This window comes from Guillardia theta (assembly GCF_000315625.1).
Source record: "Guillardia theta CCMP2712 unplaced genomic scaffold GUITHscaffold_78, whole genome shotgun sequence".
NCBI classification, from domain to species: domain Eukaryota; class Cryptophyceae; order Pyrenomonadales; family Geminigeraceae; genus Guillardia; species Guillardia theta.
In genome coordinates this window covers 261,468-289,249 of record NW_005434596.1, presented here as the reverse complement: position 1 = coordinate 289,249, position 27,782 = coordinate 261,468, and the positions used below count along the sequence as shown (strand labels likewise).

Sequence of the window (27,782 nt, the reverse complement as noted above, 5' to 3'; positions counted from 1 at the left end):
TTCTGGTTTCGCAACTTGGTACGTGCTTTCAAAAACATTTTCAGACAGGTACGTATTGGCTGACCACTCGTAAAATGGGGGTCAGGGTCGTAATGGGCTCGGAGTTCCGACTTCTTGGGGGTAGGGGTATCTTTTTCAAGGGTACTTGTAGATAGGGGAACACTACATAGGGGAACGCTGGGTTCCAGACACAGTTTTTATTCAGGAAAGGTGGGGTACGATCGATTGTTCTGTTTATTGAGGGGGTAGGGGTACAATTTGGTGAGGTGGGGGTTTCGAATCCCCTGTGTATGCAGGAGGACATGAGTGTTCCAAGGGAAGATGGCGAAACGGGGGTTTGAGTTTTAACTCAAATATACTTGTAGGATGAATCATTGAGGTATCGAAATGTATCGACCGACCGTCTCGGTAGTAACAAATTCTATAATCTTTTAGTTTTTGACTGTCTTGTACACAGACGCCAGGTCCTGCAAATGCTGGTACTTGGAGTGTGTGGCTATGGCATAGCGCAACTGCAGGAGCAGGAGGAGCAGTAGCATCGAGGGCAGGAGCAGGAGCAGGATCAGGATCAGGAGCAGGAGCAGGAGCAGGAGCAGGAGCAGGAGCAGGAGCAGGATTTGGAAGGGGAAACATATGGTGGATTGGATGGATTGAAGAAGAATAGGAGAGCTATGTGGCATTGTGGGAGGGAGCAATGATCATAGGGAGGAAAGAGAAGAGCAGCGCAAGGATGGATGGAATTGTCATTTTGGAGCAACACAAATCTTAACCAATAGGAATGAGAGATAGCGTACAACATGATTCTGCAAAATGGGCAAGGAATCGCTCACAGACGATGACGGGGCTGTAAATGTCGCGTGCATGAAAGATTGTCTGGAGGAATTTACAGCAGGAGGCCAACGCGAAATTCACTCGCTGTCGATCTTGTTTGCAAGTGTTGTCAAGGGCACGTAGGTTAGGTCATCGGCCCATGTTCCAAGTAGCTGTCTGCCATGTGATGGTGTACGTCTTGACGGAGGTTGCTGACCAAGTTCCCAGATCCTCGAGGCGGAGCTGCGAGACATGGGGGGTGAAGTCCGGCCATCCTTCTTGTCTGTTCAAGGATCAAGTCGGCAGCCTCCTACCCCAGCCTTCAGAGTTTCGTCAAGTTGACCATGACGAGTTAGGAGGAAGAGGCTCGATGAGCCATCGAGGTCCCGACTCCCCGCAGGAGACTGCCTGTCCCCGAGGGGAGGAGGAGCATGCGAAGCAGCGAGAGCAGGGGACGGAGAGCGTGGTGGTGAAGAAGGAGGACAACATACAGAAGAGGCTGAACAAGCAGTACCAGAGGATGCGAACGAAGGAGCTGCACCAAAGGCTCGATGCCCTGGTACCAGTGCGGCAGAGGCCAGACGGAGGGAAGCTAGGGTCGAGGAGGACTGTGCTGCAGCTTCTAGAGGACCTGCAGGTGCACATGAAGAGCATCCTCTGCAGCCCGACCCTGCCATCGGGCTACGACAGCAGCAGGGAGCCGCTGAAGCAGGGAGACGAGTTGGGCGAGGTGGAGATGAAAGAGGGGCTGCTGTCCTGCTCCTCCTGCCCCATGGCAGTCGTGAGCATGCGAGACATGCAGATCGTCGCGATGAGCAGCAAGCTGCAGCGACAGCTCTGCCTCCCCTCCCTCCCGAGCCCCATCGGGCAGTACCTGCAGACTTTCATCCTCCCTGGTGATGCGCATGTCATGGCGGAGTTCGAGCGGCAGCTCAGAATGGAGGGAGGGGCGCAAGCTTGTCTGCGCTTCCTATTGACGTCGAGCAGCGGGATGAACGCCGAGTACCTGGACGTGGAGGGAAACGAGGCCGGAGGGTTCGCGTTCCTCTTCTTCCGCCGCCATCCTGCGCAGGAGGGGGAGGAGCCGGTGAGCTCGCAGTGGGATAAGCAGACGATGATGCGGCTGAGCGGGATCTTTGAGATGGACGAGCTTTCCTCCTCCTGCTTCCCCTGGGAGGTTGAGGAAAGCTTCATCCGCTGCTTCGGGACCGGATCGGCGCTCATGGACGCGGCACTCGCCAGGCTCCTGGCGCAGGAGGGTGTGAGGGAGGGTATCCAGCTGTACGTCAAGGAGGAGGGAGGGAGCGAGGGCAGAGCGATGATGAAGATGCTGCAGCTGCACTTAGTTCTCGACTTCAACCATGAGCAGATCCCCTGCGCGTTCGCGCACTTGAGGATGAGACTTCCTCCCCGCGTGGGGGAGCTGCAGACTGAGTGGGAGGAGGCGTTCAGGATCAAGCTAGATGGGACGCCGTACCCTCACCCCTCGCATGCGGGGACCTGGATGGGGTACGTGGCGCACGGGGGATGGGAGGAGGAAGGAGTGAGGGTGACTGAGGTGAGGATGAAGAGGGTGAGCGTGTACCTCTTGCAGTCGTTCCGTAGTCGCATGCAGGTTTACAGCACAGCGAGCATGACGGTGACAAGGCGAGGATGCTGCTACTCTGGGCAGGTGGTGGATCTGTCAGAGGCGGTGAGCGGAGCTGGGGAGAGAAAGAGGAAAGAGTTCCTCCTGTTCGCGAGGAGGATGGCTCCTCCTGACCTGGAGCTGCTGCATCTGCTGTCGCAGAAGGAGGAGGGGTGAAGAGAAGAAGAACAAGGAACGGAGGAGGAGGAGGATGAATTTATGAATGAGTGAACACTTGTGATAGTGAAGTCTCGTTGTGGGATGGGGATGGGGATGAAGCGGGTGAGAGGAGATGGAGAGGGGCGGGGATGAGGAGCAACAATTGGATTGTTCCAACTCATCCTTGCACAACATTTCACAAGGCTACATTCCCATTACCTTCTCCTCCTCCTCCTCCTCTTCCTCCTCCTCCTCCCTCTGCCAGCTCCTCCTGTGAAACCCGCTCCTCCTCCTCCATTCCACCTTACATGATCTCCTTCTTGTCTTCTACAATCTCCTCCTGCACTAGCGCGGCATAAATGGCGTTGGTGGCGATGCCGCATGCATTAGTTCCCTTCCTAATCTTGCCAACACCTCCCCGACCTTGTCCTTGACCGTCAGCGTGTGGAAAAAGATCAATGAAAGATGAGGAGGAAGAGGAGGAGAGAAGGGCGAAACGAGCAAGTAAAGGAAAATCAGAGAGCTGAGGGTGGAGTGAGGGGGAGCAGGAGGAGGAGAAATGGGATGAGGCACTGATGAAATCAGCAGCAGCGGCAGCGGCAGCATCGGCAGCGGCAGCGGCAGCAGGGGCAGCGGCAGCGGCAGCAGCAGCAGCAGCAGCAGCAGCAGGGCAGCAGCAGCAGCAGCAGCAGCAGCAGCAGGGGCAGCAGCAGCAGCAGCAGCAGCAGCAGCAGCAGCAGCAGCAGCAGCAGCAGCAGCAGCAGCAGCAGCAGCAGCAGCAGCAGCAGCAGCAGCAGCAGCAGCAGCAGCAGCAGCAGCAGCAGCAGCAGCAGCAGCAGCAGCAGCAGCAGCAGCAGCAGCAGCAGGGGCAGGGGCAGGTTGTCTGATGCTCTCACCCCACGACGCTCCCCACGGCGCCTGGACGAGCCAGTAAGGGTCTGCATCATGATCCTGCTAGAAGTAAGCAAGGTGGGACAGAAAACTTGGAGAAGAGAAGAAGAGAAAGACCAAGGGAGGAGTGACGAGTGAAAGGAGGGGAGCAGGATAAAGTTGTGGCAGGGCAGAGAGGAAGGGAGGAGAGAAGGAAAACGAGGAGGGAGAGCAATAGAGGATAATAAGTCAAGAAAACCTCATATCCAATGATCAGGAAAGCATGAGTTGGCGAACGTGCTTGGCAGGAGGAGGAAGAGGAGGAGGAGGAGGAATAAACTCCGTCCCTGTAGAACTGAAGATCCAGTCAAATGTTTCAGAGCAAGGTTTAGAGCAAAGATAGAACATCTGAAGTAGGAGGAGAAGACATTATGATGTGAGTTGCGGTGGCGGCAGGGAGGTGAAGGACCTGAAGGAGAGGGTCGCTTGCGTCGATGGCGACTACGACAGGGCCATACTGCTCGACTGAAGCCTGCGGAGAGAGAAGTGAAGGACAGGAGAGCAGAGGTGAAGGAGATGATAGAGGAGGGAAAGGGAAGGGGCAAGGTGATGGAAGGGGAGGGAGGGATCAGAAGGAGAGAAGAGTGAAAGGTGGGAGGTGGTGGCGGAGCAAGAGGAGGAGGAGGAAGACCTGCAGCATGAACTCGCTTCCAGCGGGGACTTCACGAAACTCAATGTCTGGAAGTTCAAACTTGAGCGGCGTGATAACATATCATGATTGTGGTGCTGGTGATCACCACCACTATTATCATCACTATCATCATCTCCCTCAGCAGCAGCATGCTCCGCCTCCTCCTTGCCCTCTTTTCCTCACCATTTTCCGCCAGAAATCGCAGAGCTCTTGCAGTCCTGTTGCTTCTTCTAAGACCTCACAACCCAACACAACCTCACTTCACCTCTCCTCGTTGCTCTCCGTGACAACTGACCCTCTCTCCTCCTCCCTGTCATCAACAGGCGCCCTCGGCCTCACCCACTCCTTGCTCCTCTGCCGGCTCTCCCCTCCTCTCACCACCTCCAGCTTCCCCCGCGGAAGACAGCGTCCCTGCTGACGGGCAGGTCGCGCAGACTCGCAGCAAGCTCTGGGGAAGAAGCTGTAAACAGGAGCAGTACAGCATGATGATCGTCAGTGAAGTTTGCAAGGATAGCAGGACTAGGGAACCTGCAAGGTGGGCGAAACCTCCATCAGGGAGCAAGGAAGAGCATTCTCCTGTGGAGTTGAGTCTCTTGCTGAAGAGGAGATGGCAGTAGAGGTAATCCAGGCATCTTGCTTTCATCGCGATCGATCCGTAGAGGCGACTCTGAATGCAAACGTGAGAGAAGGCGTGCAATAAGTCAGCTCAAGCAAACAGCTCTGTTCAGCAGCCGCGTCTCCTCCTCTAGCTTCTGCGTCATCGGGAGGAAAATCCTCTCCACAGCAACAGGAATGAGCGGATACATCCCCTGATTGCAACCATGACTGAGTTGATCAGCAACCCTCATGGCTGACCCTTGATCCTCCAGTCGAGCCTCCCCTGAGGAGCGGTGGTGAAGTGCCTGACGTGAAACCAGTCACTTGTGGCATGCCGATCTCTTCTTGGGCCCACCGGATCTTCTTCAGAGAGAAGGGCATTACAAGGTCCATCTTCCCCAATAATCCCATCTCAATCCATTCATCCTCTGAAATGATTGCAAGCTCGTTCAACGCGATCTCAACCTGCACTGCACGCCATCGAACCATCATCTTTCTGCCCTCTTTCCCTCTCACCCTCCCCACCTCCTCTCTCTTCGCCTTCTCGCTCCAGCTGAGCATATCGCACAACGTTGCGCTTGAAGTTGGCAAATGCATCATTGACTCTCATCACAGACTCTCGAGCTGAAACCAACCATCATCATCATCATCATCATCATCATCATCATCATCATCATCATCATCATCATCATCATCATCATCATCATCATCATCATCATCAGCAGCAGCAGCAGCAGCAGCAGCAGCAGCAGCACCACTCATCATCATCATCATCATCATCATCATCATCATCATCACCACTCATCGTCATCGTCATCATCATCATCATCATCATCATCATCATCGTCAATATCATCTCTATAAAACTCCACCATCAACCTCCACCATCAGCACCACTCATCATCATCATCATCATCATCATCATCATCGAGAAATTCACTTGTTTCTGCCGTGATGTTGAACTCTTCCATTAGCCGAAGGAACAGCAAACTGACATCATCCTCCGACAACTGCACAACCTCTCACACCTCTTCCCATCCTCCTCTTCATCCCACCATCCCAACTCCATTGATCTCGCTTCTCAACATCCTGAAATCGCAATCAGACATCATAGAGTCCGTGCTGCTGCGACCTCCTTGCTAGGTGACGAACACCCGCCGCATCCTCTTTGTCGTGTGGGTTCTCGACAGAGAAGCTACTGGAAACTGGACCTGCTAGAGATTGAAAGCAGGGAAGTGGGACCAGGAGACGGGCAGAAGAGCGTACCTGCTATCGAAACGATCGCTAGTAATACGAAGAGGACGCCCCGTTTCATCTCAAATGGTTGCGATAGCTCAGTCACTTGTTGATCTCCCTGCTTCACCTTCTCCTCCTCCTCCTCCTCCTCCTTCTCCTCCTCCTCCTCCTCCTCCTCCTCCTCTTCCTACTGCTCCTCCTCTTCTACTCTGCGCCCTGTGTTCGGTATCATATCGCAAAGATCAAACCTGTCAAAGCTCCCTTCACCTTTCAGGCTAGTTTTGAGTTTATTTTTGAAATGATCCTCCTAAACTTGATTTGATCAAATACAAAGTATAAATGCATCCTATTTTTTGGATGCGAGTTCTGAAACTTCCCTTTGGGTACCCTGGTCAAGGTGGCTGATTCTCTAAGTGGGCTTCTAAGATATTTACATGAGGTCCTGCCAAATCTAGAGCCAGGTTGTTGAGTAAAGATTGTTGAGTAAAGTATTTAGTTACCGTTTCCACCCCCAGTGCACCACACTTTTTGTAGGGATCCTGCCATGCGCTCGTTCCTGGCGATGCGGGAGGAGGATGCGGCGCTGATACGCCGGCGCGATGAGAAGCCATGGCAGGAGGAAGAGATGAGAGAGGAAGGGAGGGAGGGAATGGGAGAGATCGGAGCGCACGACAGCCATGGATCTGCTCAAACTGGAGCCAAGAAAGGTGTGTGGGTCTGCGATTTCTGTACAGTTTGTGGATTGTGAGGGTGGTTTGCGAAGCAGAGGGAGAGGAGAAGTGGAGGAGGGAAGGTGTAACAGATGCAGAAGCTAGTAGGAGCCTGTGCTCCTGTTGCCTCGCTGGGGATCTGATCGTGTGAGCAGATGATGGGGACGACGAGACCAGCGCCGGCATAACCTCCAGGACAGCTCCTGGTGTAGTGTTTGCCACGAGGTAAGGCTCCAGATGCGACAGCAAGGGAAATGAGGGGGGGGCGGGATAGGGAGAACAGGGGAGGGGAGAGGGAAGAATAGGGAGAAGAGTGGGGTGGGGGTAGAAGTAGTGAGGGACTGGAAGGAACAGGAGAGTGAAAAGGTTGCAAGTCAGATCAAAACAAAGCGCAAGCACACATAGTGAACGATTCATGGCAGAGAAGAGCTTGCAGATCACTATAAGAGCGGCTGGCATCGCTTCAACCTGATTCGGATCACCCGCGGCCTTGATGCTGTGGATGAAGAAGAGTTCAAAAAGCTGTCGGACGAGCTTCAGGTCGCGATGCACGAGGCGGGCGGTTGTTTCTTGACTAGCCATGGGCAGGACGCAGAGAGCAGCTCCGGATCAGAGAGCGAGTACTCGGAGGACGATGTGAGGAGAGGAGGAGGCACCCGTGTGGTGTCAGCATGATGAGTCAGCTTCGTTGGCAGGAGGAGGAGCTGCGAGAGCTTCTGCAGGCTCAGGTCTGCGCCTAGGGGGTAGACCGCCATGCTGATGGTTTTGATAGCGAGAGATGGGGATTTCGCAGGATGACTGGGAAGAGGACGAGGAGGCAGAACGAAGATGGGAGAAGTTGTGAGATTGTTCTCATGGTGAGGATGCTGACATCCACTGATGAAGATCCAACATCGTACCTGTTGACCTTCCCCAAAACCTTGCCAAGGAGTATGGGAACCAGAAACTTGGCATCTTTCGTGTCTTGCTCCCAGTCAACAAGGGAGGAGAAGATCAGGAGGCAAGCCTGATGTTGTCACCTTCCTTCCTCTCTTGATGTGCCACTTGCCAGGATGTGAATATTGGGGAACTGCTGATTGAGCTCCGAAAGCGAAAGGTCGTTTTGTTTGCCTCCGCAATGTCATAACTTAGAGCTTTGAAAAGATTGCATACTTGTTCGCCAGTGGAGGACATTTTGCAGCCTGTGTAGGGTGCTGCAAGGAGACTTGAGCTGTTTGACTAACCTGATGGTCAGATCTACAAAGGAGACGAATGTTTGCGCCACAAGACATTTCAAAGGTCTCTTACATCAAAGTAACTTTGTCCATGTTGTTGCTCATCAATACATCGATAGATATGTCATCCGTGCCAAAGCTGGAACAAGGCAGGTAAAGACAAGAAGACAAAGAGGGGAAGAATGCTTCTGCTTGCTCTCTGTCTCATCTCGTCTTTGTTGTCCTCTCCTCTCCTGCTTTCTCACTTGTCGTTATCAGGCTACAAGAGACGCAATGGGGGGATCGAGCGTGCCCAAGTCAGCAGGGTCAAGGTTTCCTTTCCACCCACTTGTGATGATGATGAGAGTGACGATGAAATGGTTTGATATCAGCTTGAGGAGATACAACGAGCAGATGCTCGAAAAAGACATCTCTGACTTGCTGTCATCGTGGAAACAGGGTACCTTTCTCCATCGCTTCCTCCCATGACTTCCCTGACTCTATCCGCAGACTTGGACGATTGCTTGTTGATCTTCGTCTTTGCTCCCGGCATCGTCAACAGGAACTCCATCTTCGGTTGTCAGGTGGTCAGGAAGGACGACCCAAGGATCCGTCATGGTCCCAACACCTTCTTGTTTGCGGTTGCTGAGTGAGACGTCAGTTCCGTTTCCTACAAGACGCCCCGTCCTCAAAGAAGTCGATCGAGTCCACCACATCATCATGGTCTGCATCATCATGGTCTTGCTCCTTCAAGCCTGGCGTGACGACTTGGTGGCAGAGCCTGCAGGAGGTGTCGGAGGTTCGAAGGCAGGTGATGGTGCGCAAGGTGAGAGTGAAGAAAGCTCCTCCTGCTCCAGCGGCTGCTGTTGCCACGAGGTGCAAGTTGGCGGTGAAGGTGGAGGTGGTTGAAGGCTGACTGGGACAAGGTCTGTGGAGGAGGAAAGACTGAATGAACCTGCTATCTTCTCTCTCGTCTCCAAGGTGTGGGGTGTTTGATGGAGATGCATGCAGACTGAGGGCGGTGGAGGAGGAGGAGGTGGTGGTGATGACGATGTGATAATGATGGTGGTGGTGGTGGTGGTGGTGGAGATGATGATGATGGTGGTGGTGGTGGTGGTGGAGATGATGATGATGATGATGATGATGATGGAGGAGGAGGAGGAGGAGATGGAGGTGGTGGAGGTGGAGGCGGAGGAGGAAGTGGTTGTGGTGGTGGTGGTGGCTGGCAATCTTTATGAATTCGCGGGTCAGAGGGACGAACCTGCGATCAGAGCTTTAGTCCATCAAGGTAAGAAGCTCCGCCTCTGGCAAGATTCAAACCTCCACGGCAAAATTCCTCACTCCCCACAAAATCTCCTCCTTGGTTTTGAAAATTCATCTTCAAAGAGTCAACCTTGTGGCCCGTTGACCTAAGGAACGCAGATGAGAGCGCTATCAACGTCATTGAGCCTGTTAACCGTCGTTCTCCCCTCCATTGTGCTTCCCTCGCCGGCCATGCTCGCATGGTCAAACCTGTCAAGTCTGGTTCAGCCCTGACAAGTTGCACCAGGTCTCTTTCTTGCTCTCTCTCGGCGCCGATCCAACCCAACGAGACGGATCCGGCAAGGTTGAAGCTAGCCTGCCCTCTCCCCTCTCCTGCTGCCCTCTGCATCTCCTTCTCTCCTCTCCCCTTCTGCCCTCTACATCCCCTTTTCTCCCCTCCCCTCCTTGTCCTGCCCTTCCCTCCCCTCCTCTGCTCCACTCTACCTTTGCCTCCTCTATCCTGCCCAACTCGCGTTTCCTCTCCCCCTCCCCTCCTCCCCTCTTCTTTTCTCTTCACCTCATCTTGTCTGACTCAGATGGTTCTTCTCAGGTCCCCTACGAGCTCTGCAAGGGCAAGGAGGAGCGGGATGCCTTCCGCAGGTGAGGCAAGAGCTTGAACAGAGGACGAGAAGGAGGAGAAGCAGGACGAGGAGGAGGAGAAGAACGAGGACGAGGACGAGGACGAGGACGAGGACGAGAAGCAGGAGCGAGAGCAGGAGGAGGAGCAGAAACAGGAGCAGGAGCAGAAGCAGGAGGAGGAACTCAAGGGAAGAGAAGAGTGAAAGATCTGAGCTCTGATAGTTTTTGTCCTTGTCAGATTCTGGGCCTCTGAACCCGACAAGTGGGATTACTCAAAGTCGCAGGTTAGCTCGGCGACATGGCACGTTTCTCATACGCTATGCTCCTTTTCTCCTCCTCATCGTCTTGTGATTTTCCTCCTCACCCGCAGAAAGTCACTGTTTGCACTTGTGAGATGACTTTTCTTTGTCGTGTCTCCTCACTTGAGTAACTTCACTGCCTTTCCTTCCAGAATTCTTTCCGCTCTGACTTTTATCTCCTCTGATCACTTCCTCTTTCAGATTCCGAGCATGCTCACGATCGAGATGGAGGAGCAGCAGAAACAGAAAGGTTGTTCTCCTTCTCCCCTCCCTCCCCTGCCTCCCCTGCCCTCCTCTTCCTTTCCTCTGTACATGGCCGTTACCGTCTTGCAGCTGCAGAGAAGAAGGAGAAGGAGAAGCAGCGGAAGAAAGAGCAGGAGGTTTTCCATCCGCTGTCACCTTTATTCCTTTCACTCTCTAGCAGCGCAGAAAGAAGGAGCAGGCGAAGCAGAAGAAGGAGGAGGAAGAGAAGAATCGTGCTGTACAAGAGGTGTTCTCCCTCGTCCCCCTCACCTCTTTCCTCCCCCTCACTCTCCTTCCAGTCTCAGGTCAAACTCAGTGACCGTGAGCTGCGAGCGCTTGCAGCTGAACGTCGGCTGGGCGTGACGAGCAAGCATCCCGAGTTCGAGTGCGAGTAAGATCTCCCGCTCCTTGTCCTTGTCCTTGTCCTCGTCCTTGTCCTCGTCCTCGTCCTTGTCCTTGTCCTTGTCCTCGCCCTTGTCCTCGTCCTGGTCCTTGTCCTCGTCCTCGTCTTTGTCCTTGTCCTTGTCCTTGTCCTCGTTTTGTGACCTCCTCTGCCTCCTCATCCTCTTCCCACTCGCTCACTCCCCAGCAGGATGTGCAAGGTCAAGGCCAGCAGCGCGCCCTTCGAGAGGCTGGGGTTCAAGTACTGCAGGTGGAACTCGAGAGCTTCTGCTCGCATCTGATTTCGTGCTCAGCACCAGCTGTGTGGTGGCCCACAAACTTCAGCTGGGAAAGTGAGGTGGGTGGACTGCTGGGGCGCAAGAATTTTTCTTCATGCATCAAGAAAAAGTTTCATACTTCTCGACTGTTTCAGCGTCGGTTTCCTCTCAAGCGGCTGCGGCCGACGAGGGGTCAACCCGAGCTTGTTCATGATGTCTTCCTGTACACCCTTGTTAGCATCCCACCCCTCCCCTGCCCCTTTCCCGACCTCCTCTTCCTCCTCTGACTTCCGTCGTCTCACCCACTCCATCTCTTTCCTCCTCTTCTCCCCCTTCCTTCGTCCACCCTCGTGCTCCCTCTCTTCTGACCTGCACTTCTCCTCCTTCCCCCTTCCCTCTCCCCCTCCCTCTCCTCCTTCTTCCTCCCCCTCCTCCTTCTCCCTCCCTCTCCTTCCCCTCCTCCTCCTCTCCTCCCTCCTCTCCTCCCTTCCTTCCTCCCCCTTCCTCCCCTCCTCCTTCTCCCTCCCTCTCCTTCCCTCCCCCTCCTCCTCCTCCCTCCCCCTCCTCCTCAACCCACCAGCTCCGAAGTCTTCATGCGATTCACATCCTGAGCCGACAACCCGATGGCTGGCAGTCCTCTGGATTGATCGGTTTTGCTGGGGAGCATGCGGTATCAGACCTCTACCCCCGCTCCCTCCTCTTACCTTGACTCGCTAGTCCTCTGTCTCCACAGGCTCCTTCCCGTATCGCCTCGCGGGATCGCCGGCCTGCTCGCCCTGGAAGCGTGCGAGTGCAGAGCCTCGTACATGCGGGGGGTGCAGAGGGCAGGGAGCTCTCGGAGGGGGTAGCTGTGCGGCAGACGGGCGTCCGTCAGCTCGTCGAGCTGCTGTAGCATCTTGAACTTTCTCTTGGCCTGCACTCGCAGCCTCTCCCCATGCACAGCCTCGCTCCACTCGAACATCTCCCGCGCGTCCTTGTTGAACGCCATGGCGCAGCTCCTGCACACCCAGATCTTCTTGGCGCCGGCGTCGCTGTCGAGCGAGCTCGAGTAGAGGATCTTCCGCAGGTCGCTGAAACTGATGCGACCCCTCAGCCGCATCGCCAGGTTCGGCAGGTTCCGCACGAGGGCGCGCTGGTCCTGCTTCCTGGCCTCCGCCCTTGAAGCATCCTTCCTGTGGGCCCCGACCTTGCTCCCGTCCTCCGACGAGCCGACGCTCTGGGCAGTGTCGTCCATCCCATCGATCTCCAGCCTCTTATCTGCGCTGCGGGTTAGGACGAGCCCTCGCTCCTTGGGTAGCGAGAAGACGAGCTTGGACAGCGCATGCTCGAATTCGTCCAAGGACACGAGAGCAGCGCTGCTCCTGCCCTCTCCTCCAGTATCGCCATGGCTGCCGAGGGGCGGTCTGTCTCCTCTCTCCCTTCTCAGCTCAGCGACCTGCTGGAAGAGCATCTCCACCTCGGCCTGCTCAAACCCGAGGTCGAAGAGGCCCCACCAGAGCTGGGACTCCTCCATGCTCTTGGACGAGAGGACGTTGAGGCAAGTGAAGATCGTCTTCGCTCGCACCCTCACGTTGGCAAGCAGAGCGTCTCCATGACCCCATTCCTCCTCCACCTGAGAGCTGATGCTCAGCTCCTGGTTCTCCTCCATCCACTTCTCCCGCTGCCTCTGGACGTACTTGGACAGCATCTGGTATGAGATCGCGTACGAGGCACAGTCGTTGTTCTCCTCCTGCGTCACGTTGCACAGCGCGCAGGAGGATATCGCCTCCGGCTTGCTCTCGTGAATGGCGCGGTAGTCGATCGCGCCAACGAACTCAGAGCACACGAGCTCGGGCGAGTGTCTTCCTGTGAAAGTCTTGAGGGACTGTATGTACCCGAACGCGTCCTGGAACTTGGCGCCGACCGCGATGGAACTGACCCAAAGGAGCCAGAGCCTCTTGCGAGCTCCGATCTTGAAGTAGCAAGTCATGTTGGTGACCTCAGTGCTGTCGTTCGAAGTTGCTCGGATGTGGTCGGCGATGACATGGCACAGCCGCGCGATCTTCTTGTGTAACCGTGTGCTGCTGGAAATGGGCTCGACGTCAACCTTGGTGGGACTGATGTCCAACTTCTCTGTCATGCGGTGCTTGCCAGAGTCCATCCTCACCTTGCTCACTCTGTGCTCTGCCTTGCAGGCATACTGAGACCAGGTGCTATAGATCGTCACGTTGTGATGGGGGAAGTCGAACATCTCCTGCTCAACATCCACAAACCTCTGCAAGAAGCCGTCGATCGCATAGCTCTCCCCCAACAGGAATTTCTGCAAGCTCTTGCTGTCGAAGTAAACGATGTTGTTGATGACCTTGTTGTTCTTCTTGTGCATCCCTATAAACTGCGCAACTATACTGCTCTCCTCCTGCCCCCCATCAAGAAACACCTCAAGGATGCTCGGTGCCGTGATCGACTCCACCCTTTTCCTCAATAACCTCCCGTCCACTTTGGAATGGAAGTACCACTGCACAGGAAATCCTCCTCTAAAGATCACAGTATCAGGAATCCTCACTTCCGGACAGCTCCTCGGTAGGATCTTCCTTCCCTTGTGATCGTAAAACCTCTTCTTCCAAAGTTGTTCGAAGATGAAGGAGGCGTCATAGGACGACGCGTATGTCTTCCTCTTCCCTTGCAGCTGCTCTGTCAGGAGCCAGTCTTCCTCCACACTGGCATGGGCACCATGCTCGCGGGCGCTTAATGGGTTGTGCTTCCACTCGGTGGTAGGAAAGCATCTCATCTTCCTTGCTGCTGTTCACCAGCCCCTCCCTTGGTAACTTCCTTCACAGCAGCAGCAGCAGCAGCAGCGGCTGAGCAGCGGCTTCACTGAGCCAGACTTAGATCATCATGGCGGCATGCCGTAGCATGCTGTACTATCAGCTGTCGTCCTCTCATCTCTGGCTCATCATGGCGTAGCCTAGTACGTGCTGACCGCATGGAACCGCATCGGACTTCACGTTCCATCACCCAACTGTGAGTTCCTACTGAGCTGGCCGTTGAAACCCTCGCCCGGGGTACGTCACTCAGTGCGGCACTACTACTCAGTGATACTGGGTCCGATCACCCGGGCCCGGGGGGGGAGGGGGTGGGGGGCGGGTCGAGCTCGATGAGGCCGATCTCCCGGTTAGCTTAACCTTTGGGGCTCCATCAGTACTCAGTGACTAGCTCCGGGCCGAGGCTCCCTCGGGCCCCGGCGGCGCCCGGCCGTCGCTCTGCCCGACGTTCTACCAGTTAAAATATCCGGATTGTTTGTGCGGCCGTCCGATGATAACTGAATGCACGGCAGCCGCAGTTCAGACGGTTGGACACTGTCACAGCGGGCCCGTCGGGCCACTGAGTCGGACTCCGAGCCCAGTCATTCCGGCCCATTATAAAAATATACGGTTTAATTTCAATATTTAAACATGCTATTTAGACTCGTGCTATTGGACACCCTCTCATACTGCGAATCTTTTACTCAAAGTTAAGTTAAAAATCAGTACGTGGACAGTCAGTAATGAATAAACGTGAATGGAAAGGCTTAGCAAGGAGGTGAGCAAGGTGATGGGCAGGGTCTATCCGAACCTCTTCCCCCGCTCGAAGCGATGCATCTACTGCCCGCTGCAGAAGAGGAGATGCCCGGTGGACCACCTTTGCCCCTGCCCCTGGAGAAACTCAAAGTGGGAGGTTGCAGAGGTGATAGAGAGGTTCAGGAGCAAAAACCCTCCCAAGTTCATCACACACAAGGAGATCTTCCATCAGTGAGGTATCAGGGTTTATGAAATAAATTCCATATCCTCCTCTTCTTCACCCTGATAACGTCGGTCTCCGTGAGGATGACGGGGACGTTGGAACTCAGGATATTCACGCTCACCCTCAGCCCCGCCTCCGACAGGCTCACAAACACGTCCTGCACCCTGACCGGGTTGCAGTCCTTGATCATCTGCAGGTCAAGCAGCGATATGTTGGAATGCGGGGAGGGCATGGCGGAGAGGACGTAGCCGCTTTCGTTCTTCTTGATGTCGAAGCCGTGGAAGGCGTATTCCTTCCCGAGGCTCAGGATCACACTCCCCACGTTCTCCACCACGATCTTATCATCTGCCTTGACCAAGTCAAGCTTATCACCTAGGTACAATTTCATGGACATCTCTGCATGCAAGTGCGTAATTGCGGTGCGCTATATATCGTGCAGGGAGACAGGTATAAGATTTGGACGTTTATTACAGCTCAGAGAATCCCAATTACAGGCCCCTTCATAGCTTCTACCTTGATCCGCTCGGTGCGGCTTTTAGAGAGTGTTGAACTGGATCACTTGCTTCCAATATGGATTATCATCAAACATGAAGTAGGCACTGAACATAACATTCACGTTCAGCTCCTGCATGCTCTTTCCAGTCTTCAACTTGGAGATGGTGAAACTGGCGTCGGGGGATCCAAGCTTAACGATCAATGCCTTGCAGATGCCGTTTGGAGTTTCATGTTGGCCTCTGCGAGGGAGGTAGAAAGTCTGGTTCTTTGGATCGGCATCGAATAGCTCAACTTCAACCGCCCGCAGTCCACTGATGGGCAGGATGCGGGTTTTTACCTTGACCTGATCTTTGTAAGTGCCAAAGAGATTCGTTCTCATGGTGGTGCCATTCTTCCAGTAGATGCAATAGATGACCTTGATCGGGTTGGTATCGTCGATGACGACCATGTACCGAGGCCCGAGAGTGGTGGCGAAGACATTGGCACAGAAACTGGCCGTGCATTCGCTCACGTGGCACACATAGTATTGTGAGGTGCTTTTGCGCAACGTTTTGAATACTCCGCTAGTATTCCAGATGGCTTGCATGTACTCACTATTCTTGTTGCTGTACATCACATAGAACACGGAGCGTCGCAGTTGCGCGATGCTCAGATAGTAGAACAAGATGCAAGCACATCGGTAGGGGAAGTTCTCGTCGTTGTCTTCGTCGTAAGCGTACATTCCCCACAAGCTCGTGCAAAGGATGATGAACCACAGAATCGAGACGGGAGGGCTTCTGAAGAGATACTTCTTCCTGTAGGCTAGTCTCTTCTTCTCGTTCTCAATGCTCGACAGATTCGGAACAAAGTGCTTCAGAATAAAGACCGTGAACACGATGAAACCAAAGTTGAGAATGGCATCGTTCTTGTAGTAGCTGTAAATGACAACCTTCTTGTATTCTACGGGGCAATAGAACATATCCATGATCGCGACGTAGGACAGGAAGAAGTTGACGTAGTTGCATACTCGCAGCATGTCGAACAATTCCGTGATCTTGTTCATGAACGCCAGCACCAGTGACAGGGCAACGAAAAGGAAAGGAACAAGGCTCTGGATCTTGTTCGGCTCGTAGATAATACTCTCATAGTTCCTGCGGGTGTAGTAGGTAGGCCGGATGGAGCGCCAGCAGGCACAAGGGTTGCTTGTGTACTGGTTCATCTCAACGTTGCACTGTTTCAGCAGCTCCAACGATGGGTAGAACTTCTGTAAGAAGTTGAAGATGCCGACTGAGGTGGTCAGCATCACATACACAACTCCGATGGCCAGAGAAAAGGGATCTTTGTCGTCCATTTCTGACAAGTCACTCCGAGTTCGGTTCAAAGTCTTAAATACATCCTTTCATTTTTTTTTAGTTTCGATTCAAATTCTACTTTGAGCTGTTGAATAGTTGGGAGCATTGAAAGATGGAAAGCATTATGAAGGAGAGGTTTGTGGTGAACTTGTGCCTGATGGAGGTATACCAAGTGTTCAACATACCCTTGGACATGCTAAGGCCACTGATCGTAGAGACCAAGCCGTTCAAGACAGGGCAGCAAGCTCCAGAATCCATCCAGGGCCAGCCTATGGCCACCTGGCTCCCAAAACACAGGGTCTCCTTCCTGATCTACGTGGATCGGGATGGCAACACTCTTATCTTCCTGGACGACAAGCTGTATCTGGCGCATCCGGATCTCATGCTCTGCAAGGCGGTGCCAGCCAACTCCTGCTTTCTTGCTCACTACACGGAAGACCAGGTGACTCTGGAGGCCAGCGTGCCCAAGATCCTTGTCTTCGACTGCCCCTTGCTGGATTCGAAGAGTCTCATGCAGACAAGCCCCTACGATAGATACAAGCTGCTGCTGGCAAACTGCAACATGAAGCACTGCAACCCGATCTACAGCCTGCAATGGGTGGGCTTCGAGAGCAGCGTGGTGGAGAAGTATGAGGAGCTCAAGATCAGCCTCCCGCACGAGGTGGACCACATCATAAGGATCAATCAGGACCCTTTCACGCCCTCGAAGCTCCTGAAGATCAGCGTCCCGCAGTGGAAGCCGCAGCCCAAGACATGCCCATGAGCGCGAGTCCATGAAATCTGTATGTATGGCTCATCCAGTCATTTAAATTCACTCGATTCACAGGCAAGGCACGAACCAGACTTTATGAACGAGAGCGCATTGAAGAACTTGTCCTCCATCGACAAGGTTCCATCCATAGACATCAGCAACATAGACAGGAATGCGCTGGAGAGTCACAGCAAGGAGATTAAGGTCCTCGGAAGCTTGAAGATGCCCTTCAGGGTGATTGGCAAGGACGTCAAGGCAAGGTCCGCCTTCAGCATCAGCGCACAGGAGTGGAAGCAGGCGGAGAGAATGTGCTCGCAGCCCAAGGCGGAGCCGGTAAAGAACCTCTCTGAAGAGAGCCTGAAGAAGGTGCTGACCGAGAAGCTTGTGGGGAGGTATGTCCAGGGGTGTTCCAACATCAGCGTCGACCACAATGACCCAGAGAGCATCGTCCCCTTCCTCATCTCCTGCATGAAGAACATCAAGCACATCAAGGCTCATTTCCTTGCCCACCGCAAGAGAGAGGATAGGAACCAGCGGATCCTGCAGGAACAGAGAGACAGGGCGGCATCTGCCAAGCATAGCCTTGACATAGAGGACATTGGGAAGAGGCTCGATAGGTTGAGAGAGGGTGAGACTTCGGATCCAGAATCAGAGACAGAATCCGTTAGTGAATCCGTCAGTGAGTCGATAGGGGAGTCCGTAGGGGAATCCGTAGCAGAGAGCCTTCCGGAGACTGAGAGCCTAATCGATAGAGTGTCCGATCTGAAGATATCCATGGAGGCCTACGAGAAGGTGAAGCAGCTCATCCTCACCACCTACAAGGAGGAGACAGACAATCTCGGGGATGAGTACCAGAGCCCGGTGTTTGTCAATTGGATCTGGGTGTACGAGAACATAGCCTTCAAGAACAGCAACACCCTGGGAGACACTTCCACTTGGATACAGTTCATCAAGCACATCAGGATGAACTCCGAGGACCTTGAGGCCGAGCTCGCCGGCAACGAGATCTTCAGGATCCATACGAACCTGCTCAAATCCGTTGGCTTCATAGGCAACCAAGAGATCGACATCGTCAACAGCTGCAAGATCCTGCTCTTGATGAACGTCATGGGTCTGACAAGTTTCATCGCCATGGAGAGGTTCCTGGTCGAGATCTTTGAGGGCAACATGAGGAACAAGGCCCTGCAGTTCACGAGCAAGTATGCAGACTACAGGTTCAACACGGAGGACTACGACGAGCTGATATCCTCCATCACCTCCTGCTGCCATCTCAGCAACGACTTCATACACAACATCAACATATTCATGACAATCAGGGAGAACGCCAAGTTTGAGATGAGGCAGAAGATCCTGCAACTGCACAAGGGGAGGCCGAGGCTGAAGAGCCTGGTGGCCAAGCACACCGATGACAGGATCAAGACGGTCTATAACATGAACAGCTTCGACTCCTGGCTGAACTACGTCAGATTCCCAAACACCATCAGCAAGAGGACAAGGTTCATGACCTACATCATCATGAGCATGCCGACTCTCAACCACAAGGAATATCTCGAGAAGGTGCTGAATGCAGATATGGTCATGAACGTGCTGAAGACCCCCATCACCAACCCAGACCTCACCACCCTGCAGAAGATCATCGAGATGATCACTTACAAGAAGCAGGCCTTCGAGGAGCTGGCGAAGTTCCGCATGGAATGCCTGGGCTCTCTGAGCATAAGCGCCCTGGCCCACTTCAGCTTGACCAAGCTCTTCCAGCTCTACCTCTGTGCCTACCAGTGCAAGCACGTATGGAAGGACTGCTGGAGGCACGTGCTTCCGGTTCTCAGCTTCCCCATGATCCAGAACATAGAGCTCTTCGTCCTCAACAACCCGATCAATGGGGACGAGGTGTATAGCACCCTTTATTACAATGGAATGAAGTGAGGGGAGAGAGAGACTCTCAAGCCTCCGATATTGTAAACAACTCCTGACTCTGTTGCATCCCTTCTCTCTCCACCTCCCTCTGAAGATCCTGCACCCTCTCCCCCTCGCAGATCTGCCCCTCGACGTCCTCGTAGGCCTCGGAGGAAGGTTCGAGTGCCATGCTCTTGAAGTCATTCCAGAGCCCCTCGTCCTCTGACTTCTTGGGATGGAAGAAGAACTTAAGGTTGAACATGGAGAGGTTCATATTCCCCTCTTTGAGCCTCTCGTGCAGGTCCAGTGCCTCCACTTGGCTATGCTGCCCGTCGAGCGACTCTATGTCCTTGAATTCTTGGTTCAGCGGCAGCCTCTCCTCCTTGCCTATGTCTATCTCCTCCGCCTCACTGGATGGTAACATTTTCTCGAGCCTCTCTGCCTCTTTTGATATATCTAAAGCCTCCTTCCGCTCATGAACAGGTCTCTGAAGTATGCCGCTGTAATAGCTCTGCATCCGGGACTGCAAAGAATCAAGGGGTTTGAGCTCAAATAGTTTTTACTGAGGCTTATCGGGTATCTGGTCACTGCCTGTAGGCTAAGACATCCGCCACGTTGTCCCCTGGCCTCGCCCTGTAGATCATATCCTCCACCGCAAGATCGATGCAGGTGGTCTTGACCTTGTCGTTGATGTCATCCGAGGTCATCGTGCTGACGCCCACGAACACGGTGATGTCTTCGTCTGCGACATAGAAGACCTTGACGTACTCTTCTCCCTCCTCGCTCACCCTGAACTTCTTGGGGTAGATGAAACCTAAGCAAAGCGGTCAGATCTTTAAAGTAAGCGATGCTGCTGGCACCTAGGTTGTCCGGAAAGGTATCGAACTTGACGTGGATGGGTGTCAGCTCTGCCACCAAAACCTTATGGATGTGGTGCAAGCCGATCTCGAAGCGGTAGCCCCTCCCCTCGTTGTCTTCATCGTCCTCGTCCAGGTACTTCACCTCAACCAGGTAGTTGCCCTCCCTAGAGCACCAGGAGCCATCCTCGTGCTGCACCAGAGTGCCAAAATCAATGGGCTTGCCGCCATCGATCTCATCCCTGAAATCCCTGTACAGGCCATGGACTCCGGGATGGCTATAGACCAATCTCTTGTGATTGATCATGGGAAAGGGCACAACCTTCATCTTGTAGATCAGCCTGAAGAGGTCTTGGAGGCTGCCTTTTAGATGGCTCTTGAGCTCGAGCTCCTCCTCCTCCGAGACCTTGTAAATGTGCATGTCGAAGTGGTCGTTGAGGATGTCAACGATGCACCAGAGCTTGATCCTGGTGAAGATATACCTGCCGTTGCCCGTGAACTTGGGGAAGCTGAAGGGGAAGGCATCGTTGTTGATTTCCATCAGGTTGAAGTAGTCATCGCAGGTGACGGGGTTGTCGCTCAGCTCCATGCCGTCCACCTTCCTCTTGCAGACGTTGACGTAGTGCCCGCAGCAGTAGAGCTCCTCTAAAAAGAAGGGCTTCATCGTGCTCTTCATGCTGTTGAGCTTGGGCACCGTCCCGTTCCAAACCACATCGTTGATCCTCTTGAAGAACTGCTTCGATAGCTGCGGCTGGCTCCTGCAAGATTGCATGTTGAAGTTCACCCACTCTCCCATGTGGTCCACTTGCAGTGTGGGGATCTTGTCCACGGGCCAGTAGGTCCTGGGAATGCGCATCTCCATAGAGGTCTTGACCACCTCGGCAATGGTGTGCTTCTGCTGGAGCTGATGGAGGATGTTGACGTTGTCACCCCTGAACATCGGCGCGATGAGCAAGAGAGAGATGATGTTCACCGTCAGCGCGCAGTTCTGGCCCGCAATCACCATGTTGAAGACGTTGGAGTTCCTGTTGGCCTCGTCGTTCTGCGAGTTGAAGAGATTGACGTTCTGCCAGGAGGAAGGGATAGTAGTAGGATCGATGCCAAGCTTCACCAGAACTTCGGAGAGCTTGATGTTCTTCTCATCAAACACCTCGTTCAAGCACCTGCGATTCATCTTCTTGGAGTTGAACAGGTGGTAGAAGAGATCGGGAGTCATGAGCTCCTTCCTCAGCCTGAAGCTCGCCATGGCATGCTGGACCTCCGGCATATGGATGAGGAACTGGTGCAGGACCTTCCACATATTCTTGTTCTCCGTCTGCTCGTCGTCTCCCCTGCTCTGGGCCTGCATACAGGAGTCGGTGAGGAAGATGCTCCTGCCGTAGCGCTCCCTGTTGGCGCCCGAGAGAAAGTCACCCTCTCCGGACCTAGAGAAGTGCTCATCGATCTTGAGGATCTCGTTCATCTCCCTCGCGTCCTGCTTGGGCTTGGTCTCGTTCAGGTCCTGGTTGGTCACGAAGAACTTCAACCGATGCTGGATCCACACCTTGAGCAGGTTGAGCTTGTCCATCTCCTCCCTCGTCAGCGCCTCGCTCCCGTACTTGAAGAGCCTGACCAGGGAGGAGAGGCTGTACTGGTTCGGAAACTCCAGCATCCTGATGACGGATCGGAAGACAACGTACATCACCGTATCAAAAGTGATGTTGCAGAGGTAGCCGGCGCAGACCAGGCTCGTGTCGATATCCGAGTACAGCAGGTTGATCACGCTCTCCCTGACGATGGCGTTGCAGTCAAAGGTGAAGACAACCTCGTCGTCCTCCTCGGTGGGCACGACCTTGAACATCTCCGACAAGATCCTCTTGTTGACGGTGTTGATGACGTGAAGGGGAACCGTATAGCTGAACATGAGCCCCTTCTGCTTCCTCGTGAACCTCTCCTCATCGTTCATGTCGGTGGAGAGGAAGGGCTCCATCAGGCGGAACATAAAGTAGTTCATCTCACTGCAGATAAGCCTGCTCACTCCGTGGTTGTCGTTGCAGTTGAGCTTGAAGCCGCTGAGGGTCAGGATCTGCTCCACGTGAGAGGTGAGGTGGAAGAGAAGCACCGGTATGACGTTCTTCTTTGATCTCTTGAGGTTAAACTCCACCGAGCTGTTGTTCTTGACCCCCGCGTTGGGGAGCATGTTGAAGAGGTTGTTCTTCATCGCAAACGTGACGTCGTTGGTCTCCTTGATCCTCACCTTCCTCCCTCCCGTCGGCTGCTGGTTGCCGCTGCCCTCCCCCTCCCTGAACCTCAGAGGCACGCACTCGTCGGACATACCGGAGGCATGGAACCTGAGACGGGCAGCCATGGAGAAGGCGTCGCCGTTGCCAATCTCCTTCTTGTTGGTCGCCATGCAAAGCAGCCTCGGCTCCTCGATCATGATCAGCTTCATGTTGTAGTTCTCCGAGATCTTGCAGCTCTGGCTCGAGCTCTCCTTCTTCTCGCAAGCCTCCCGCATGAAGTTCTTGGCCATCCCCGTGTCCGCCAGCAGCTTGTGGCAGTCCTCGGAGATGAAGACGGGCTTGCCGTAATCCGTGAGGTGGGTGGTGTTCTCCTCGTTGATCTCCTTGTTGTTCATCGTCGCGAGCGTCAGGCCCATCCTCTTCCTCTTGCCGTCGGAGTAGTTGGAGTTGGAAACGACGAGCTCGGGGGCGCCGACGGCCACCAGCTTGTTCATGGCACTCATGAACTGGGTGTAGCTGGCCTGGACGAAGTTGAAGCCGGTGCTGTCCCTCTTCGACCCTCCCACGCTGAGGCTTGCAACCTTCTTGTCTACCACCACCTCGGGCTGGCAGGCGGCGTCCACCACCATCACGCACGTGGCCCAGGCAGGCTCAAGGGGGAGGGAGTAGCTCAGCGTGCTCATGAAAAGAACCCAGAGGAGATTCAGGTTGGTGTAGCTCAGCTGGAAGATCTCGTTGAGCGAGGTCAGGTAATCCTGCATCATCGTCAGGCCCATGCTGTCCATGCACCGGTAGCAGTATCGCTTGTTCTTCATCATGCTGTAGAGCTGCTCGTTGATGAGGTCGTCCATCTCCGTGTTGGTCTCCAAAGCCTTGGCCACATCCACCGTGTTCTTGATGATCGTGGACTCCGAGTAGAAGGCAAAGTCGTTGACCTGGTGCATCACGAGGTTCATCGTGGAGTCGACGCTCGCCATAGAGCCGGTGTTGAAGGCAAGGGACATCAGGACGGAGTAGTTCTTGTTGGATGCGTCGTGCTTGCCGGTGGTCTTGAAGTAGAGCGCCTCCGTCTCACTGTAGAGAGAGTCCCTTTGCTCCATGACGTTGTTGATCATGTAGTTGACCCACTTGCCCTCGATCGAGGTCATGCCCTCCACATACTCCCTCGTAGGCTCCATCACGGCGATCTCCTGCAGGAACTCGTCGGAAGGCTTGAGCTTCGGGTTGCAGATGACGTTGAAGATGTTGGCGAAGACGCACTTGTTGGTGAGCTCAAAGACCCCCACCTTGTTGTTCCAGCCCGAGCCGACGTCGACCACGAAGGAGAAGGTGGCGGGAGGGAGGGGGCAGTAGATCACCTTGTCGAGCTCGGGGTGAACGTAGGCTCCCCTAAAGAGCTCGAAGGAGTCCGCGATATACTTGGTCTGCTTCGTCTTGGTGGAGATCTTGCAGTTGTTCAGGAGTATGTCGAGGTGCTGGAGGTAGTTGAGCATGTGCTGGTAGGCGGAGGAGAGCACGATGTTCATGAAATCCTTGTTCGCCAGAGGGATGTCGCTGGACACAACCTCAACGCCCTGCTGGATCGACCAGCTCGTCACCATCATGCAGAGGGCACAGGGCTGCGTGATCCAGTGGAGAAGTGTCCTTGCGTCGTTGCCCATGAGTATGTTGGACTGATTGAAGCACTGGAGCATCGAGTTGATCACCTCCTTCACGTTGGTCTGGTCCTGCCTTGGCATCTGATTCATGATGTCGATGAATATGTCGTAGGGGTTGACACCGGAGGCGGTGTGGACGTAGACGCTCTGTGCCACCCAGATCTCCATCTCTTCGGATCCGTCCTCTTTCGGGCAGGACTGGCAGTCTTGCAGAGAGCTCGATTCGGATACGAGGGAGTAAGTGCCTCTTGGACAAGGAATGCAGGACTGTGGACCGATGCTGCCCTCTAGCGGGTTGTAGGTTGCTACGGGGCATGAAGTACAAGGCAAGAAGTCGTTGAGAGAGTTGGGATCGTACTTGCCAACCTCGCAGGCCTTGCAGTCTTGCAGGGTTGTGTTGAAGTAGTAGCCCACGGAGCACTTGCAGTCGCTCTTGGAGGAGCTGCCGGTGTAGGGAGTGATAGTGGGGCTTGGACAGGCGATGCAGCCAAGCTGGTACCCGTAAGAGGGATAGTAGTATCCGATGCTGCAGTTGTTGCATTTGACATTGAACTGGTCGTAGTAGGTGCCGGGCGGGCAGCTACACTCCTGGAACGAGGTGCTTCCTGTGTACATGGTGGTGAGGCTGCTGGGACAGGCCTGGCAGCTTGGGTTGGTGTTGGGGAAGGAGCTATAGGTGCCTACAGGGCATTTCTCGCACTTGCCTTGGGAGAGGTAGTATCCCGAGTTGCAGAGGCACTGGGAGAGTGAGGTAGAGGCCTGCGGTGAGTAGGAGCCAACGTAAGGGCATTGGGTGCAGTTGCCGATGCCTGGTAGAGACTTGTAGCTCCCTATGGCGCAGGCGATGCATTGCCCGTGGTTGTTCAGCGAGGTGTAACCCGCCTTGCACTCGCACTGGCCGGTGACTGAAGAGGTGATCTGATTGTCTCCGCAGTAGATGCACTGGTTGTCTTGGTAGTATGATCCGTTCTTGCAGGCATAGCACTGGAGCGCAGGTGTCTGATAGTCGTCTGGGACCCTGAGCACCTCGTAGATGGTGCCATCCAAGGCGGGCACTTGGTTGTAACCCTCTCCTCTCAGCACGGAGATGGACTCGTAGAAGATTACCGGGGACCATATAGCGATCCTACCTCCCCCTCCCCCTCCTCCCGAGAAGGTGGCAGAGCTTCCGGAGCCTCCCTTGGCTAGTAGGTTGGTAGCCTTGACCATCAACGGTGAGATGAGAAGGATCGCTCCTCCGCTGCCTCCACCTCCCGGCCTGATGGTGCCCTGATGTTCAGAGTCCTTGCCGGAGACGTCGACGCTCCCCAGGATCACCTCTCTCGTGTAGGAGGCGATCAGCACCCCACCTCCTCCCTGCCCTCCAAGGTTGGTCTCCGTGCTGTAGACATTGCAGTCACCTCCCTGACCTCCCGGAGAGCCTTGGTAGGAAGACCACGGCCATAGCTCCTTGGCGCCGTAGACTGGGCCTCCAGGGGCGGAGCCAAAGCCTCCCTGCCCTCCAAAGCCGCCTCCCGATCCCCCATAGTAGCAGAAGCCCGCATAGTAGCCCGCTCCCCTGGTCTCGGACAAGGATCCAAGGTGTCTAATGTTGCCCGTGATGTTGACCAGTCCCACAGAGTAGATAGCGAAAGGATTGGTTCCCCTGAGAGTGTTGGTTCCCGAAGAGACAAGGGATTGGATGCGGAACTCGCAGGTTCCCGAGATCCACTCTCCTGGAATGAGTTGGTACTGGTCGATGATGATATAGCAGTCGGTGGTGTCGATGATGAGCTCTTGCAGGGAAACGATCTTGAAGCTCTCCCCGGGCCCCACCTTGAGGTCGGAGCACTGGCACACCGTCTGCCCAAGCACGGAGGTGTAGGTGTTGGAGGGGCAAGGGGAGCAGGCCCCGTCTCCCTCCGATGCCTTGTAGAAGGATATGGGGCATGGCTTGCAGACCCCGGAGTCTCGGAAGTTGCCAGGAGAGCAGACGCAAGAGGACGGGTCGGTGGCTCCTGCGGAAGAAGTGGTAGAGTTTATCCCGCAAGAGACACACTCTGTCCCGGACTTGTAGTAGCCCTTGTTGCAAAGGCAGTCGTCGATGCTGTAGGGCTTGACTTCAAAGTAACTGTTGACAGGGCAGGGGTAGGCGCAGGGCACGCACTGGCCGTCCTCCTCGCACTGCGGGCAGGAGCAGTCAAGCACGCTGGTGGACTTTGCGGGGGACGCCTTGTTCGAGGGGCAGATCTGGCAGTCCCCGTTCGAGTCCATGTAGTAGTTCTCTACGCAGTAGCACTGTGAAGAGCCAAGGTCCGTGGTCTGGTGGGCAGGACAGGATACGCAGTCCAGAAACCCGTTGCGATCGTAGGTGCCGGGCATGCAGGTGCATCCGTAGATCGATTGATTGTAGGGTATGAGCGAACCGGCGCAAGCGCTGGGGAACGTGTCAAAGAACTCAGGGTAGAGGTTATAGCACTGTCCTTGGAACTCAAACTTGTTGTTGTCACACTTGCACTTCTCTGAGCCATAATCCTCTGCAATCAGTCCTGTGGGGCAGGTCTTGCAAGAACCAAAGCTTTCAGTATCTTTGAACTTGCCAGGATAGCATTGTGAGCAGCTCTCGACTGTCAGGCCCTCGTATCCTTTCTTGCAGGTGCAGTTGGATATGCTCGAAGCTACGTTTGGCAGTGTCACCGAGTTGGGTGGGCAGTACTTGCAGGGTGTGTTGGTGCCATTGAACAGGTTGAAGCCTTGCGGCCAGCAGGGTTTGCAATCGTATGCCATCGTCTGTGGGTTGTATAGGATGCCGTATCCGGTTGGGCAGTAGCACTGAGACAGGGAGGTGCTTCCCTTGGCGGATAGCATATTCTCAGGGCAAGGGGTGCAGGGTCTGTTTCCCCTCTCCGACTTGTAATGGTTCGCTGGGCAGATGAGGCAGATGTTTCCGTCACTCCCGTAGAATCCGGGCTTGCACTGGCAGTCGTAAACACTCTTACTTGCGGTGGAGGAGATGGTATTGAGCGGGCAGGCCACGATGCTGCTTCCTGACAGAGGCTTGTAGTATCCTTCGGCCGTGACGTCGCAATAGGCCAGGATGCCGTCTGCCACGTAGCCAGGGGCGCAGATGCAGTTGACGACACTGCTAGAGATGAGATTGACAAGGCTTCTATTGGTGAAGGAGTTGATGGGGCATGTGACGCAAGCCGAGTTGTTGATGATGCTCTTGTAGGAGTTGTAAGGGCAAGGGAGGCATAATGTGCCGTCGCCCTCGTAACCCTCAATGCATTTGCAATCGTAAATGGCACTCGATCCAACAGAGAGTGTCACGGTGTTTTGACTGCAAGCAATGCAGGTCGTGCTGCCGTAGCTCGGCTGGTAGGTCTTTAGCGGACAGGGCGAGCAAGGACCAATGCCGGTGGAGGAGTAGAATCCCGGGAGGCAGAGGCAGTCGCTGACGTTGGTAGAGCTCCTGTTGAGGGTGTAAGAGTTCAAAGGGCACGCCTTGCACTCCATATCGATCTCGTTGAAGTTGGAGTAGTAACCAAAGTCGCACTTGGTGCAGGGAGCAGTGCCATAGTATCCGTTGGTGCAGATGCAAAACTCGAACGAGTTGGTGGCAGTGGATACGGTGTAGCTATTGTTAGGGCATTGAAGACACAGCTCGTTGCTGGTTATGTTCTTGTAATAGTTGTACTTGCACGGAAAGCAGTCAGTAACGCCGTTCTCAGTGAGGAGCTCGTATCCGGGGATGCATTGGCACTGCGAGAGAGAGATAGAGCCCGGATCGGAGGCCTGATTGTCAGGGCATCTTGTGCAGGCCTCGTTGCCGATAAAGTCCTTGTAAGTGGCCGATTGGCAT

At 54.5% G+C, this 27,782-nt stretch overlaps 10 protein-coding genes across 10 annotated transcripts; 4 read left to right on the top strand and 6 right to left on the bottom strand.

Annotated features, from left to right (window-relative positions):
* Positions 1-970: 970 nt before the first annotated feature.
* Positions 971-2,614, top strand: GUITHDRAFT_114805 (hypothetical protein; the record flags this gene model as incomplete). Its single annotated transcript, XM_005826069.1, has 1 exon — positions 971-2,614. One exon carries the CDS (start codon positions 971-973, stop codon positions 2,612-2,614), a length of 1,644 nt encoding a protein of 547 aa, XP_005826126.1.
* Positions 2,615-5,001: 2,387 nt separating this feature from the next.
* Positions 5,002-5,315, bottom strand: GUITHDRAFT_114803 (hypothetical protein; the record flags this gene model as incomplete). Its single annotated transcript, XM_005826068.1, has 3 exons — positions 5,002-5,059; positions 5,110-5,219; positions 5,271-5,315. The coding sequence occupies 3 exons, from the start codon at positions 5,313-5,315 to the stop codon at positions 5,002-5,004; spliced, it is 213 nt and encodes a 70-aa protein (XP_005826125.1).
* A 1,219-nt stretch (positions 5,316-6,534) lies between these two features.
* On the top strand, positions 6,535-11,054 carry GUITHDRAFT_143749 (hypothetical protein; the record flags this gene model as incomplete). The annotated part of the gene is made up of 24 exons (XM_005826067.1): positions 6,535-6,697; positions 6,856-6,925; positions 7,123-7,240; positions 7,289-7,336; positions 7,396-7,428; positions 7,473-7,540; positions 7,586-7,673; positions 7,752-7,796; positions 7,935-7,978; positions 8,034-8,067; positions 8,173-8,225; positions 8,286-8,353; positions 8,404-8,542; positions 8,571-8,631; positions 8,672-8,788; positions 9,443-9,499; positions 9,746-9,795; positions 10,013-10,058; positions 10,275-10,323; positions 10,407-10,453; positions 10,498-10,563; positions 10,622-10,707; positions 10,909-10,968; positions 11,012-11,054. 24 exons carry the CDS (start codon positions 6,535-6,537, stop codon positions 11,052-11,054), a joined length of 1,653 nt encoding a protein of 550 aa, XP_005826124.1.
* Positions 11,055-11,073: 19 nt separating this feature from the next.
* On the bottom strand, positions 11,074-13,960 carry GUITHDRAFT_165043 (hypothetical protein). Its single transcript, XM_005826066.1, has 3 exons — positions 11,680-13,960; positions 11,553-11,631; positions 11,074-11,196 (listed from the first exon to the last, which is right to left on the bottom strand). The coding sequence occupies exons 1-3, from the start codon at positions 13,740-13,742 to the stop codon at positions 11,089-11,091; spliced, it is 2,250 nt and encodes a 749-aa protein (XP_005826123.1). The 5' UTR covers positions 13,743-13,960; the 3' UTR covers positions 11,074-11,088.
* A 790-nt stretch (positions 13,961-14,750) lies between these two features.
* On the bottom strand, positions 14,751-15,128 carry GUITHDRAFT_143747 (hypothetical protein; the record flags this gene model as incomplete). The annotated part of the gene is made up of 1 exon (XM_005826065.1): positions 14,751-15,128. The coding sequence occupies one exon, from the start codon at positions 15,126-15,128 to the stop codon at positions 14,751-14,753; it is 378 nt and encodes a 125-aa protein (XP_005826122.1).
* A 141-nt stretch (positions 15,129-15,269) lies between these two features.
* Positions 15,270-16,559, bottom strand: GUITHDRAFT_143746 (hypothetical protein; the record flags this gene model as incomplete). Its single annotated transcript, XM_005826064.1, has 1 exon — positions 15,270-16,559. One exon carries the CDS (start codon positions 16,557-16,559, stop codon positions 15,270-15,272), a length of 1,290 nt encoding a protein of 429 aa, XP_005826121.1.
* Positions 16,560-16,672: 113 nt separating this feature from the next.
* Positions 16,673-17,323, top strand: GUITHDRAFT_114798 (hypothetical protein; the record flags this gene model as incomplete). Its single annotated transcript, XM_005826063.1, has 1 exon — positions 16,673-17,323. One exon carries the CDS (start codon positions 16,673-16,675, stop codon positions 17,321-17,323), a length of 651 nt encoding a protein of 216 aa, XP_005826120.1.
* An 84-nt stretch (positions 17,324-17,407) lies between these two features.
* On the top strand, positions 17,408-19,234 carry GUITHDRAFT_114797 (hypothetical protein; the record flags this gene model as incomplete). Its single annotated transcript, XM_005826062.1, has 1 exon — positions 17,408-19,234. One exon carries the CDS (start codon positions 17,408-17,410, stop codon positions 19,232-19,234), a length of 1,827 nt encoding a protein of 608 aa, XP_005826119.1.
* A 16-nt stretch (positions 19,235-19,250) lies between these two features.
* Positions 19,251-19,721, bottom strand: GUITHDRAFT_114796 (hypothetical protein; the record flags this gene model as incomplete). Its single annotated transcript, XM_005826061.1, has 1 exon — positions 19,251-19,721. The coding sequence occupies one exon, from the start codon at positions 19,719-19,721 to the stop codon at positions 19,251-19,253; it is 471 nt and encodes a 156-aa protein (XP_005826118.1).
* A 7,310-nt stretch (positions 19,722-27,031) lies between these two features.
* GUITHDRAFT_53092 (hypothetical protein) lies at positions 27,032-27,700 on the bottom strand (the record flags this gene model as incomplete). The annotated part of the gene is made up of 1 exon (XM_005826060.1): positions 27,032-27,700. A coding segment is annotated over one exon (669 nt), but the record flags the coding sequence as incomplete, so codon positions are not given.
* Between the last annotated feature and the right edge of the window lie 82 nt (positions 27,701-27,782).

Excerpts from the sequence above, each read along its gene's own strand:
- GUITHDRAFT_165043 (XM_005826066.1), bottom strand. The coding sequence starts at position 13,742 with ATGAGATGCTTTCCTACCACCGAGTGGAAGCACAACCCATTAAGCGCC. Across the intron at positions 11,632-11,679 it reads CAGAGGACTAGCGAGTCAAG|CAAAACCGATCAATCCAGAG; the intron begins GTAAGAGGAGGG and ends CATGCTCCCCAG. Across the intron at positions 11,197-11,552 it reads GCATGAAGACTTCGGAGCTG|GAAGACATCATGAACAAGCT; the intron begins GTGGGTTGAGGA and ends AAGGGTGTACAG.